At 35.5% G+C, this 13,063-nt stretch overlaps 1 protein-coding gene across 7 annotated transcripts in view; it reads left to right on the top strand.

Annotated features, from left to right (window-relative positions):
• ANKRD28 (ankyrin repeat domain 28) overlaps positions 1-13,063 on the top strand; it is a 178,859-nt gene that overhangs the window by 138,980 nt on the left and 26,816 nt on the right. For all 7 annotated transcript variants that reach the window (XM_028490006.2, XM_055090942.1, XM_007102249.3 and 4 more), the window contains exons 9-14: positions 3,230-3,308; positions 4,242-4,356; positions 5,315-5,397; positions 6,830-6,893; positions 7,102-7,170; positions 9,629-9,769. In XM_028490006.2, coding sequence (XP_028345807.1) covers positions 3,230-3,308; positions 4,242-4,356; positions 5,315-5,397; positions 6,830-6,893; positions 7,102-7,170; positions 9,629-9,769 — 551 coding nt within the window. The remainder of the gene's footprint in view (positions 1-3,229; positions 3,309-4,241; positions 4,357-5,314; positions 5,398-6,829; positions 6,894-7,101; positions 7,171-9,628; positions 9,770-13,063) is intronic.

Below are 13,063 nucleotides of genomic sequence, written 5' to 3'. Positions count from 1 at the left end.
TCCTTTGCTGTGCAAAAGCTTTTAAGTTTCATTAGGTTCCATTTGTTTATTTTTGTTTTTATTTCCATTTCTCTAGGAGATGGGTCAAAAAGGATCTTGCTGTGATTTATGTCATAGAGTGTTCTGCCTATGTTTTCAGCTTTTCTGTTTTGAAATTTTTCACAGTGTTAGAAAAATTAGAAGACTGATACAATGTTTTACATATAAGAATAGTTGCTTTTTGGTTTTTTGGTCATTCACTTTCAAGAGTGAACATTTGAATTTTAGAAATATGTGAAAATCCTGGAGCCAAAATATACGTACCTGTACTGCATAATTCTTTGGAAATGCACATGCAACCACAGTTTTGAACATAACTACTTCATAATGTATAATCGTCATTTTATATTTTCCAAGATGCTTTCACTGATTGCTTCTGTATTAATTTATTAATTCATTCTTTGAGCACTTGCCAAACCATGTCTTGTGGTGTAAAGAAAAAAAAACCACAAACAAAATTGAACCGTTTAGGATTAGTAAAAACATTCAAGCTTCAAATGTTTTCAGAGCTTTCATTGCATAAAATTTCAGCTCCTTTTGTAGGTGTGATGAGCCAGTGTCTTTCAGACTGGTAGAGAAAGGAGTCCATTTTCTTACCTCTCTAACTTTAGAAAATCCTTTAACGATGACACTGACCCACTCTGACAGCTGTAGCAGCAGCAAGGCCATCTATAATTAGGTCATTGCTCTAAATTGCCCTCTGCCAGCTAAAGGACAAAATTTATACATATCAACGCATGGAAGGAAAGGGCATGAGATACCATAAAGAACCCCTTTCTGGTTAAAATGTCTCTTTTAAGAATATACATTTAAAGCTTTCAGTTCTCAATCAAATCACCTACTAAACTAAAGTTTTATTTTTAATAATTTAAATAACTTCTAAATATATACTGATAAATTCAAACTGCTTATTTTGATTTGAAGAATTCCTGCTGTTTGTATAATCAGTGCCTAGAAAAAATATCAGAATTCTTGGGGGGTGGGAAATTTGTTACTTGTTTCCTCAAAAGCCTAGTAATATTTTTTAATGAAGAGTTTTTCAAAATAAAAAATGTGAAATTATCTTCAAACGAATAGATCTCATCAAGTAGTTTTAGTCTCTGTGAGACCCCTTTATGATAAAGTGGCTGTAGTTAAAATTATCTTTGTTAAATATTAAGTATCATGGAATAAGAGGTTTACCTATATCATTAACTATTATGCATTTTTTAGTTTATATGGGGCTGGGTAAAAATTAGGCTTTCTATTTTATACAGTGCCATTTAGACATAACTGTTTACTATAATTTGAAGATAATTAATCCCTTGCTTCACGTCATTGTCTACGTAGCTGACTCTAGTACCTATGATTATTTTTAAGTCTGTATTTTCTTTGGAAATGTTGAGATGAGAATCTAGTACCTATGATTATTTTTAAGTCTGTATTTTCTTTGGAAATGTTGAGATGAGAATCAGTTCTACAAGAGGGTCACTTGTAGTATAATGCTTAGACCAGTGGTCCTATTTGAAGTTACCTCCTTAATGATTTAGAAAATTCAGTGGTAGGTTTTACACATGACAAGGGAATGTTTTAGCAAAACAGTTAAGATGTGGTGGTTAAGTAGATTTGAAGACAACAGACCATGATGCTGGTTTAAAAATAGATTTCATAAAAGTTCCTTTAATCTTGTCTAAGGACGTATAACATCCTGCTGATGTGCAGTTGCCCAGTTATCTTACCGCCAAGTTCCGTTGAAACACACTCCCCAAGTTGTTGACTTCTGAGGTACCGTCCAACTGACATTATGTAAAAATTGTTGATAGCAGTGAGTTTTCAACGCATAAGAATGTGCATTCATTCAAGAATAATATCTTCGTTCCTGACACCTATGTTTCCTGTATTTGTCAAATTGATGCTTATCGAATTATTATTTGACTAAGGAGTTAAGGCTTTGACATTTGCCTTGCAAGAAAAAAATTATATTTGCTGACCCTCAAGTTCTCCTTATCAAGGCACCTTTCTCCTTCATCTTTTCCTCCCATCCCATTCTCTATTTTGATGTTTCTGTCCTTGATCAGGTTGTGGATGACTAGAATTGGAATGTGCGTATAGGTTTGTAATTATTCAGTTTATAAGTTTTTTAATTGGTTGTCCTACAGAATACTACATAGAAGTAAAATGAATGGTTTTTAAAAAGCAGTATAGCTCTAGTTTTTCATAACCTTGCTTATCATGAACCCTGCCTCATTGATTGTGTCACTTACCGATTTTTCTTTTCCCACTCTTCAAGTGTTTATTCCATAATCAGTTATTGTAGAGGACAGAAACCCAACTGTATATAGGTTGAAAGCAAGAAATATACAATTTCTCACAATATATCCAGTTGTCAACCCAGATAGCTGTCACACCTTTTCCCACCCCACCGTGTACTTTAAATTTTGGTTAGATAAACAAAATACCCCAAATACTTCTTTCCTTTGTGATGGTCACATGCATGTTTTGATTAACAAAATAATTTTAGGGAAGAAAAGACTTTACCTAACTCACAATAAAAGATATCACCTAACTCAGGCATTGTTTTTCTTCATATTTGGAATTCCTCTAGAATTTCAGAATTTCTACATCAAACACACATGCAAGGCCAGTCTGGTTTATTATTTTAAGTAATTTGAGAAAATAGCTAACATTATTTGTTACAGATAATTATAAACAAAATAATGTATAAAGTTTTTAAAGTGAATTATAGTTTCTGAATTTAATTCTAACATTCACTTTTCCTTGGTCAAGGAGGGATTCAGCATTTCTTAGAACAAAAGAATTGTAGCAGTGTGAAATTTTTGAACCGTGGGCAGCACATCCTGGCAGTACCACTTCCAGTGATGTGACCTCGGTCAAATCATTAATATCCTTTGTGCATCAGTTCCCTCACATGAAATAGGAGTGATAATAAGATTACACCACACCCACCACTCCAGGCCTTTCTAAAAATGTGGGCATTAAGGTTTCTGTATATTTGTGCTTTATGATATACATACTAAAAAATTAGTTCATAATTTCAAACAGCTGTTTTACTGCCACAGGCTTCAGTTAAACTTAACGCTTGAGTAATAGTTCTACAGAGTAAAGTTGCAAGAGGATATTCAAAATAAAACTAACAATTACATGTTACAGGTATAACAAGAATTTTAAATCTCTTGTGTGTTTATTTCAGAGCAAAGATGGAAAAACCCCACTGCACATGACTGCCCTCCACGGTAGATTCTCCAGATCACAAACCATTATCCAGAGTGGTAAAAAGTATTTCTGTTTGTTTTTTTTCTTAAGTGTAGTAAAAGCATCCACATAATGAATGGTATTGAGGAATTGTCATAGCAGTATACACATTTTTGACATTTTATATCAGAGCTCATGAAAATCAGATAATGAAGAATTTTAAATGCCATGTACCTTTTGTAATTATGTTTTTCATTTATTTTTGTATTGTTTCCCTGAGATTATAAATATAATTTCTCTAGCAGTTAGTGTTGGCTTTTTTAAAACATGCTAGATAGAAAACTCTGCCTTTCTGCTGCAAACTGTATTATATATTAAGAAAACTCGGTTGCATTTCTCTTTTCCCTTCTGACTATCTTGAACTGTTTTTAGCATTTTCATTTATTTTCTGAACTTGTATTCTTTTGCATTTGAATTAGTACTAGGCAGGCTAAACTTTTAAATAAAAAGAACTTTTGGGGGTACATTAAAGCAGTGTTTTCACAAGCCATGTTCCAAGGAACTGTTTATCAGTAGTCCTCAAGACAATAGCTGTTCTGATTTTTCAGGGAAAGGGTAGGAATAAGCTCATGATCAAATAATTCATAAAGTATTGCATGCTGTCTTCTTGGTGACACAGAGTGTGCACATTAAAGCTTTGGAAAGTCTCACTCTAAAGAAATGTGTTTAATTTTGTTTAAATACAGTGGTTTCCAAACTTATTGGACGCCCAGAACCCTTTTGTAATTTTTAAATCTGTTAAAATCTTATGCTTGTTCACAAAATTGCTTTAAGTGTGAAATCTGTAACCCCAGTGCCTGGCCCAGTAAACGTACTGTGGATGACATCTGTGGTTAAATTGCTGTACCCATTAGTTTGTGCTTGAATTTCATTTTATATCACTTTCTATGTAATAGATTTGACTTGATCGTTATATAGTCCATTTTCTGATAGTATGTCCTTTATTGCAGGAGCAGTAATCGACTGTGAGGATAAGAATGGCAACACCCCTTTGCACATAGCAGCGAGGTATGGCCATGAGCTGCTAATCAACACTCTAATTACAAGTGGTGCTGACACTGCAAAGTAAGTACTTCCCAAGGTGCTGACGCCTTGTCAGGGAAACGTGGATTTTGTCCTCAATGTAGTACTAATTGCTTGAGCTTTTTCCTCTTTGTATTGGCGATGTAATAGAATAGAATGTTTAATGTGATTTCATTGGTAAACCAGCATAGGGTGTTTTAATATTTTTTTACCGTAGTTCTTTCTAGATTATGAGTAACATATTAAAGTTTCCATGTAAGATTTTGTTTGAAAGACGGATTCTCTTGCATGCTCTGCAGAAAGAAACACCCTACTTTGAAATTGATGTTTATCATTCTTATGTATGTTTTTAAATTTTTATTACCTTTTTATATGTTTATTAACATGTTTTAAATCTTCTGTTAAACTTTCTGTAAATGGTATGCTACTGTACACTTTTTTAAACTTTTTTTTTTCTACATGAAGTTGTTGGTTTAGCCACGTAGATATAAATGTGGTCTTTTTTTTCTCGTCTCTATACGTAACTCTAGTTCATTCATTTTATAAAATTTAATTCTTGTGTAAAGATTTCACAATTTATTCATTCTCATTTACAAACACAAGTTGCTTCCAAGTTTTTACTATTGCAAAAATCACTGCAGTGAACATTCTTAAACATTTTGCCTTGTGGTAATGATTCTCAACATCGGGGCAGGGGGAATGGGTTTTGCTCCTGAGGCAAATGTCTAGGGACATTTTTGGTTGTCATAATTTGGGGAGGAGACTGTTACTGTCATCCAGTGTAGGTAGAACCCGGGGGCACTGATGACATCCTACAGGCACAGGATAACCCAGCCTTCCACCCCCCAGCCCCACAGAAAATCCATAGTGACAGTAGTGCGGAGGTTGAAAAGTCCTGCTCTAAGAGGAAAGTTGCTGGATAAGTTAGGTATTGAATAGTTTCTTTTTAATTTATTTAAGTGATTGCATTGTGATGAGGACACTGTCTTGTTCACTTTAGGCGTGGCATACATGGAATGTTCCCCCTCCATTTGGCAGCCTTAAGTGGTTTCTCAGATTGCTGTAGGAAACTTCTTTCTTCTGGTAAGTGGAACCTTCACAGACAGATTATCCCCTTTTACCTCCCCAAACCGCCCCCCCGCCATCTTCCATTTTAATACAGTCTCTTTATCCTGCTTTTCCAGAATCACATATAGATATGTCCGTGTTTGCATCATTTATTAACCCCTCTTAGAAGATGTTGGACCCTTTAATTTTAAGATTTGATTTTTTCTTCAGCTCTGGGAAAGGTTTTATTTTTCCAGTGATTTCCTCCTCTCTCTCTTAGTTGGGGAATGGGGTGTGGAATATTTCTACAGCAGTCCCTTTGTGTCTAGAAGTAAAATATCGTCATTTGCATGCTTCCTTTTTAAGAGCCAATGGCCAGTTTACAATATCTTCTAGGTTTGTGAAATTATTTATGCCATATCTAATTACTGTCTTAAAATACCACATAGTCAGTTTGAAACAAAACAGGATCAATAGCTTTCTATAAATATTACTACAAAATTATGATCCTTATTAAATGCATAGAATTACTAAATATATAAGATTTAATTTTTAATGATATTCTATTTCTTAGCGTGTTAGGAAAGTTGAACAGATTTTGTATATTAATACTCTTGATTGCTAAAAGAATTATGGGAAAGTTTCAGTGAAAATTAACGTATTGTGAGACAGACACTTCTGAGTTTTTCTTAATGATATCTTTTAAGTGAGGTAATTGTGTTTTGAATGTTTTAAGTGTATGTGTGTCCACAAGTAATCACATACCCATTTATCTATGGAGAATTCTAAAAACCTCTTCTCAGTGTTAGTATTAATCTGCATGTATCAAAGCACCTATGGGTTTAAAAAAAAGTTTTATTAAGAAATAATTCATGTATCATACAATTCACCTGTTTAAAATTTACAATTCAGTGTTTTTTTTTTTTAAGTATATTCACAGAGGTATGTAACCATGACTACAATGGGTTTTAGAACATTTTCATTGCCCCCCCCAAAAAAAACCCCTCATTTTCAGTCAGTTCCCCATTTCCTCCCTCCACCCAGCCCTAAGCAGTCATTAATCTACTTTCCACCTCTATAAGTTTACCTATTCTGGACAGTTCATAGAAATGGAATCACCCAAGAAGTGGTTTTGTGACTGATTTTTTTCACTTAGAAATGTTCTGAAAGGTCATCCAGTGTTATTAACATGTATCAGTACTTTATTTCTTTTTATTGCTGAATAATATTCCATTGTATCCTATGACTTTTAAACAAGTACTCTAGCATTTGTTCTAAAACTCCCAATCCTTTAGTGGTATTTTTTTTTTTAAATACTGTACATTATTAATCTATTTTCAATTAATTTTTACCTATTTGTAATTCATAGTTTTGTTTAAGATTGCGTGTGTGTGATTTTTTTTAATGTAATACTCTAATATAAAGTAACATACCTATACTATTATATAAGATGTATTCATTCTTGTAGGATTTGATATAGATACCCCAGATGATTTTGGCAGGACCTGTCTACATGCAGCTGCAGCTGGAGGGTATGTATAACAAAATTTTTACTTTTTTTAAGAAAAAGGTAGTTGATCGTGGCAGTTTTTTTTTTGTTTCATAAAATATAAATCATAGTGTTTTATTCACTCTGCCCTCATTTGAATACATGCTTTTATACTTATTTAAACCTACTGATTTCATTATAGTTACAATTTCATTACAATTACATCTTCTCAATGTATTTTTCCTGGGTAGGAATTTGGAGTGCCTAAACCTTCTGCTGAACACTGGTGCAGACTTCAACAAAAAGGATAAATTTGGAAGGTAGGGTGTGGTACAGTTCCTCTATAGAGCCTACTTAATGTTATTTACTTAATGACTTTCTTGACCTTCTAATGTGGCTTCTGAGAGTTAACTGAATAATTCTATGTCTTTTGCATTGTAATCATGATTCGTTGAGAGGCCCCAATAAGTAGATAACTTCTGAATATTCATTCTCACCCACAGCCTTCTTCCAGCTAGGCCCCTGCCATAGCCCCAGGCTACCAGCCACAGCTTTACTTTATAAGCACTTCTATACCTCTTGTGATGTCATTCCTCCTCCTCCTCCTCCTCCCATAATTATAGCCATGAAAATATAAAACCGCATGGTACCTATGCTCCCTCAGAAAACTCACAAGAGCTGGAACTCAGTTCTCCATTCCTTCAAGTCATTCTTTTGTTAGAGACTCTGCTGCCTATATTTGGTTCCAGAGCACTAGAAAGAGCGAGGAAACAGGTTACAAATTTATGTGTAATTTTTCTTTCTCCTCTTCTCTGACTCTCCGCACACACCCTGAGCGTGACCCACAGGAAAGCACCTGTGAATGCAGAGTCCCTTTGTAGTCACCCAGCCAATCTGCAGTCTCACTGTTCATCCCCAGGCCTCATTGTTACTTGCATCTGTAATTGCAGTACTTAAAGCCACCATGATCTACTAAGTTACTTAGAGTAGGAATTGACCCAGAGTCTGTTAGGACCACATAGGAAAGGACAGAAGGCAATTTGAAAAATAGAGGTGAGCATGCTGTAGTGTATACAGAAATCTAAATATAATGTACACATGAGACTTATAATGTTATAATCTAGTGTTACCTCAATTAAAAAAAAATAGAGGTGGAAATATGAGCAAAGTTGTGTATCAGGAGTTTGAAAATTTTATCAGAGTATATGACAAGAGAGGGTGTGTGTGAATCTGTGTCAGTGCATGGGATTGGGCCAGTGCACAGTGGAATTACGTGTGGTAGGGAATCAGAAGTGCATATAAGAAAAGAAAAGGAAAAATGATTATCTGACCCCATAATTATTTTGAGGAACAGACTGTTCTTATAAGCCTGCTAATTGAAGGAACTAATGACCCACAAAATGAAAAATCACTTTGTTTGACTTTGGAGTGCAATTTATAGCTAATTTATTTTTATAAGTGTTCTTTAATCCAGCATATATTAGTTAATTTGTAGCACTTGATGCATTCTGTACTACAGTTAGGGCACATTCTGAGTTTAGAAGCTTGAAAGTAATTCAGGGTTAATTGCATTTTCAAAAATACTATTACTATATTATACTATTATCCAATAAAGTAAAATAATGCTTCACTGTCATTTCACCAGGTAAATATTTTAGAAAAAATTATACCATGAAGACTCTGGACTAAATTTACCTTCACTTTTCTGTTTTCTTCTTCTTCCGTTTTGTTTTTTTTTTTTTTTTTTAATGAAAGGTCATGGATTATCATAGTTTTGTAATCTAAAGACAGAAACTCCTAAATTTAGTAATACTCTTTTTCATTTCAGTAACTGAGAAGAAATAAGCTACAAATATTCCATCTCTAGAAATTAACAGTACTCTAAACTCTTCAAAATGGTGCACAGTCTTCAAAACTATGCATTTTTTGCTTGAGGAATCTGATATTACTGTGCAGCTCTACCATATAGTTGATATAACAGCATTCTTTTTTTTTTTTTTTTTTTTTTTTTTGTGGTATGCGGGCCTCCCTCTGTTGTGGCCTCTCCCGTTGCGGAGCACAGGCTCCGGATGCGCAGGCCCAGCGGCCATGGCTCACGGGCCCAGCCGCTCCACGGCACGTGGGATCCTCCCAGACCGGGGCGCGAACCCGGTTTCCCTGCATCGGCAGGCGGACGCGCAACCACTGCGCCACCAGGGAAGCCCCTAACAGCATTCTTTTTAATGCTTCTGTATTTTTCTTACTCTTTATTCCTCTACTGAGACAGGAACAGAAGCTGCTACCTATGAAACATCTCTATTAGTATAGGGGAAGCTTTGTTAAAATGAAGGTTTTCTCAGATTGCTGATGGCATTAGGGAGGGAAAAAAAAATAAGTGTTCAAGTTTTGGAGCAGAATATGAAGGATATCTGTAATTCACTCAAAAGGCTGGAATTGTTAGTGTCTGGGGACCATGAAATGATTTAATTGTGTTCCTCTCTTATTTTGTATTCTTAGAGGCTCTTTGCCATCTTAGTTTCTCCTCCAGGCTTTCTGTCTGGCCCTCTGAAAGACTTAGGTATATGGCAGAAATCAATCTCAGGCTTTCTATAAATATTTATAACTGGGTGGATCCTCTGTGCTCTTGTTTACTGGTTTGTGTCCCTGACTTTTTTTTTTTTTTTTATTAACTTGGGCAAAAAGGTCTCCACTGCACTATGCTGCTGCCAACTGCATGTGCTTTTTTTTACGGTTTTGTGCCCCTGATTTTTTTTTTTTTTTATTAACTTGGGCAAAAAGGTCTCCACTGCACTATGCTGCTGCCAACTGCAACTACCAGTGCCTGTTTGCTCTTGTGGGCTCAGGAGCAAGTGTGAATGACCTTGATGAAAGAGGATGCACACCCTTGCACTATGCAGCTACGTCAGACACAGATGGCAAGTAAGTATCATGTGGTGAGAATGAAGGATTGTTTCTACCTGGCAGTTTTTATAGCAAATTTATATTTCCTTTTTTGTACTTTTTATTATTGATTATCTTTCCCTGATGCTCTAGTAGGGAAAATAAGTTGTTTTCATAATTGTTCCTAGCCATAGTTATTACCACCTACTTCTACTCAGCAGCCTGCGTTATGAACTAATCGGGTAGAAGAAAGATCAAGGTCCCTTTTCATCCTCCCTTCCAAAAACACATCTTAATATCTATCACCTCCATGTTTTTTCCACCTGGCTTCTTAGAGGCAGCAGTCTTGAGTATATCATAGGGAAAGGGAAAGGCAAGAGGTACACAGACAATGCCATCAGAAGATTGAGCAGAGATTGGAATGCCAGTATTCTTCAGAGGTAGAAAGTTCATATTTCCAAGGGATCCCTGTAAATTGGTATTCAAATAGGGAATAATTGAACTGGCAGAATCTGGCACATAGTTGGTACTAAATAGTGCTTAAATAAGTAAATTATATAGATAATGGAGCAGTGAGTAAATGTTGTCCAAGAATGACTTAATAAAAACAAAAGAATGAGAGATTTATAAATTCTTTCATAATTAATGTTCACCCAAAGTTGATCAGACCCATTTATAGTACCTTAATGTATATTGCCTTCTTGGAAGAAAATGAACTCATTAGAGACAAGGAGAAATCTTCAATGTCTGTGGTAGTCCCCATGAGTCTGGGTCAGTGAAGGGTAGGAAAAACAAATAATGGTTTCTGGGGAAAGATTTTATAAAATATACTTCAAGGAAGTTGCATTTAACACAGAACTATTTCCTTGGTTTTTAATGTTTACTTTTTTACCTTCAAAATAAAAAGCATAATTTGATGGTATTACTCACAAATATTAATTTATTATAAATTCTGTAACTAATTTCAAATCCGTTTCTATAAGTAACACTTCGTTATGTTGGATTTGTGGCTAAAATCCTAATCTTGAAAGCATTAGTAAAATATACTATCAGCCCTTTGTATCTACTGGTTTTGCATCTACAGATTCAGAGGGTCGACTGTGTTCATTGTAGGGCTGTGTTCATTTTTTATAAGGGACTTGAGGGTCCAAGTCTGCAGTCTTTGGTATCCTCGAGTACTCTTGGAATCAGTCCCCCTTAGATACCGAAGGATGACCGTATTTTCTGTTTGGAGGAATATATCACTTTATACAATTTCATATATACCAGAATAGTTAAATATAGATAGGTTTTGGGAGAAGCTAAATAATTTGAAGTATGTTTTTGGATAGTAGAGCTTTAAAGAAAATCTCTGATAGAGACTTTGTAAATCAGAAAATATTTTGGTAAACTTGGGTAAGTAGATTATCCTCTGATTTATAAATTTTGTAGTTTCAGGATTTGATTTATAGATTTTCCTAAAATAGATTATACCCAAAATGACTATCACCATCAGAAGTCCTTTACCACTGTTCCCATAAACTGTGTATTGGGTACTGCCCAGCATGATCTAAGTCAATTCCACTGAGTTCACGTACACACAGACAGAGATTACCCCATGGTCCTCCTGCCCTTATACAATTACATTAAACCTGAATTCTTACACGGGAACAAAAGAATAACAATGTTCAACCTATACCGTTTGAGATTTGTGGTTTTATTTTAAGCCAGTCTACTTTTTCTTTAGAAGTATACTTAGTACTAAAGTGAATTAAATTGTTAGTTTTCTCACCTAATATAAACTGTTTTGAGCAATAGTCTAGAGCAGGGGTCCCTAAACCCTGGGCTGTGAACTGGTACTGGTCCGCGTCCTGTTAGGAGCCAGGCCGCAGAGTGGCGAGCGAGTGAAGCTCATCTGCCGCTCCCCATCGCCCGCATTACCGCCTGGACCGTCCCCACCACCCCCTCGCCCCCCGATCCGTGGAAAAATTGTCTTTCGCAAAACCGGTCCCTGGTGCCAAAAAGGTTGGGGACCACTGGTCTAGAGATATTTATTACTTAAACACTTAATTCTCAGTATGTCCACAAGCAACCTGATGTACCAGAAAGAACGTGAGCTTTATCCAGAAGACCCAGCTGAAATCATGGGGGCTTCATATTATACCTCTTTGAACCTGAGCAAATAATTGTTAGGCAAAATCTTCTTTATCTGTAAAATTAGAATGAAGTGTACTTCTTAGAATTGTGGGGAAAACTGAGGGCATGTGTATAAAAGAATCTAGCACTGTTTTTTGGAGCCTCTTTCTTATCTTTGAAGTATCAAAGTCCCAGAGGTCTTGTCTGATGCCATCATTTATTGACTCATGATTTGTTCCCTGGGAACCTTCTGGAAACTATTCACTACAGTAACCATTTTAGGATACCAGAGGCATCCTTTCAGCAAGTGATTGTTTTGGAGACTTAAATAGTAGAATTAAAGAGTTGGTTTATTTTTCTGAACTCCAAGGATTTAATTCCCAGGAATAGATTGGATAATAAGAGAATCTGGAATAATTCTTTCTGCTGCCAAAGCCAGCGTGAAATATTTTCTAAAAGAAGAAACAAATTCCCCATGACTTCAGATACTACTATTCAGTAATGTGTGATTGTTGGTTTGTTTCTTTAATGATTGTTTAATAATGTCCTGTCAGCATCCCCAGGGAAAGTTGTATATACTTTGGGATTTTTGACACTCTGCCACTGGTTTTCTGCTGTTCAGAAGTGACATAAGTAATTACAGTTCTACTCTGCCTTGTGTGCTTGTCTTTACTTTCAGTAAATGTTGGAAAAATACATGCAGTCGTTCCTACTCATTCTACTCATCCTGCTAGTCACCCCCATCATCCTGATGCCTACATTCACTATAGATAGTCATGACTCAGCAAACAAATATACACTTATTTTCACGGGAGAAACATACTAAATGTATTAAATATTAACAAATAAAATTGTCTTTGCCATTTGAAGAAAAATAGTTCTGGCTATGAGCATGATGGTGAGGACCTACCCCATGCCTGTGTGGTGTGTATAAGAGAAGGGGAAGGCTGGGGTTATTTATTGTGATTACATTTAAGGAAGAAATCCTCCTCATGCCTTTTCTTCTGTGATAACTACCATTAACAGAAGTATTTCTATATGTTTATGTAGATCATTTCACATCCCTCACAGTGTAATCAGAGTTATGAACCTGGTAAATGTCTGTCCATAGGCTTTTCTCTGTTCATATGGTTATATATACATGTGTTTATGAATGCATAGATATATTTCACCAAGATACACTTTTTTTTTTTTTTTTGCGGTACGTGGGCCTCTCAC

Source organism: Physeter macrocephalus, chromosome 1 (assembly GCF_002837175.3).
Source record: "Physeter macrocephalus isolate SW-GA chromosome 1, ASM283717v5, whole genome shotgun sequence".
In the NCBI taxonomy this organism is placed as follows: domain Eukaryota; kingdom Metazoa; phylum Chordata; class Mammalia; order Artiodactyla; family Physeteridae; genus Physeter; species Physeter macrocephalus.
This window is presented reverse-complemented; position numbering and strand designations above follow the sequence as displayed.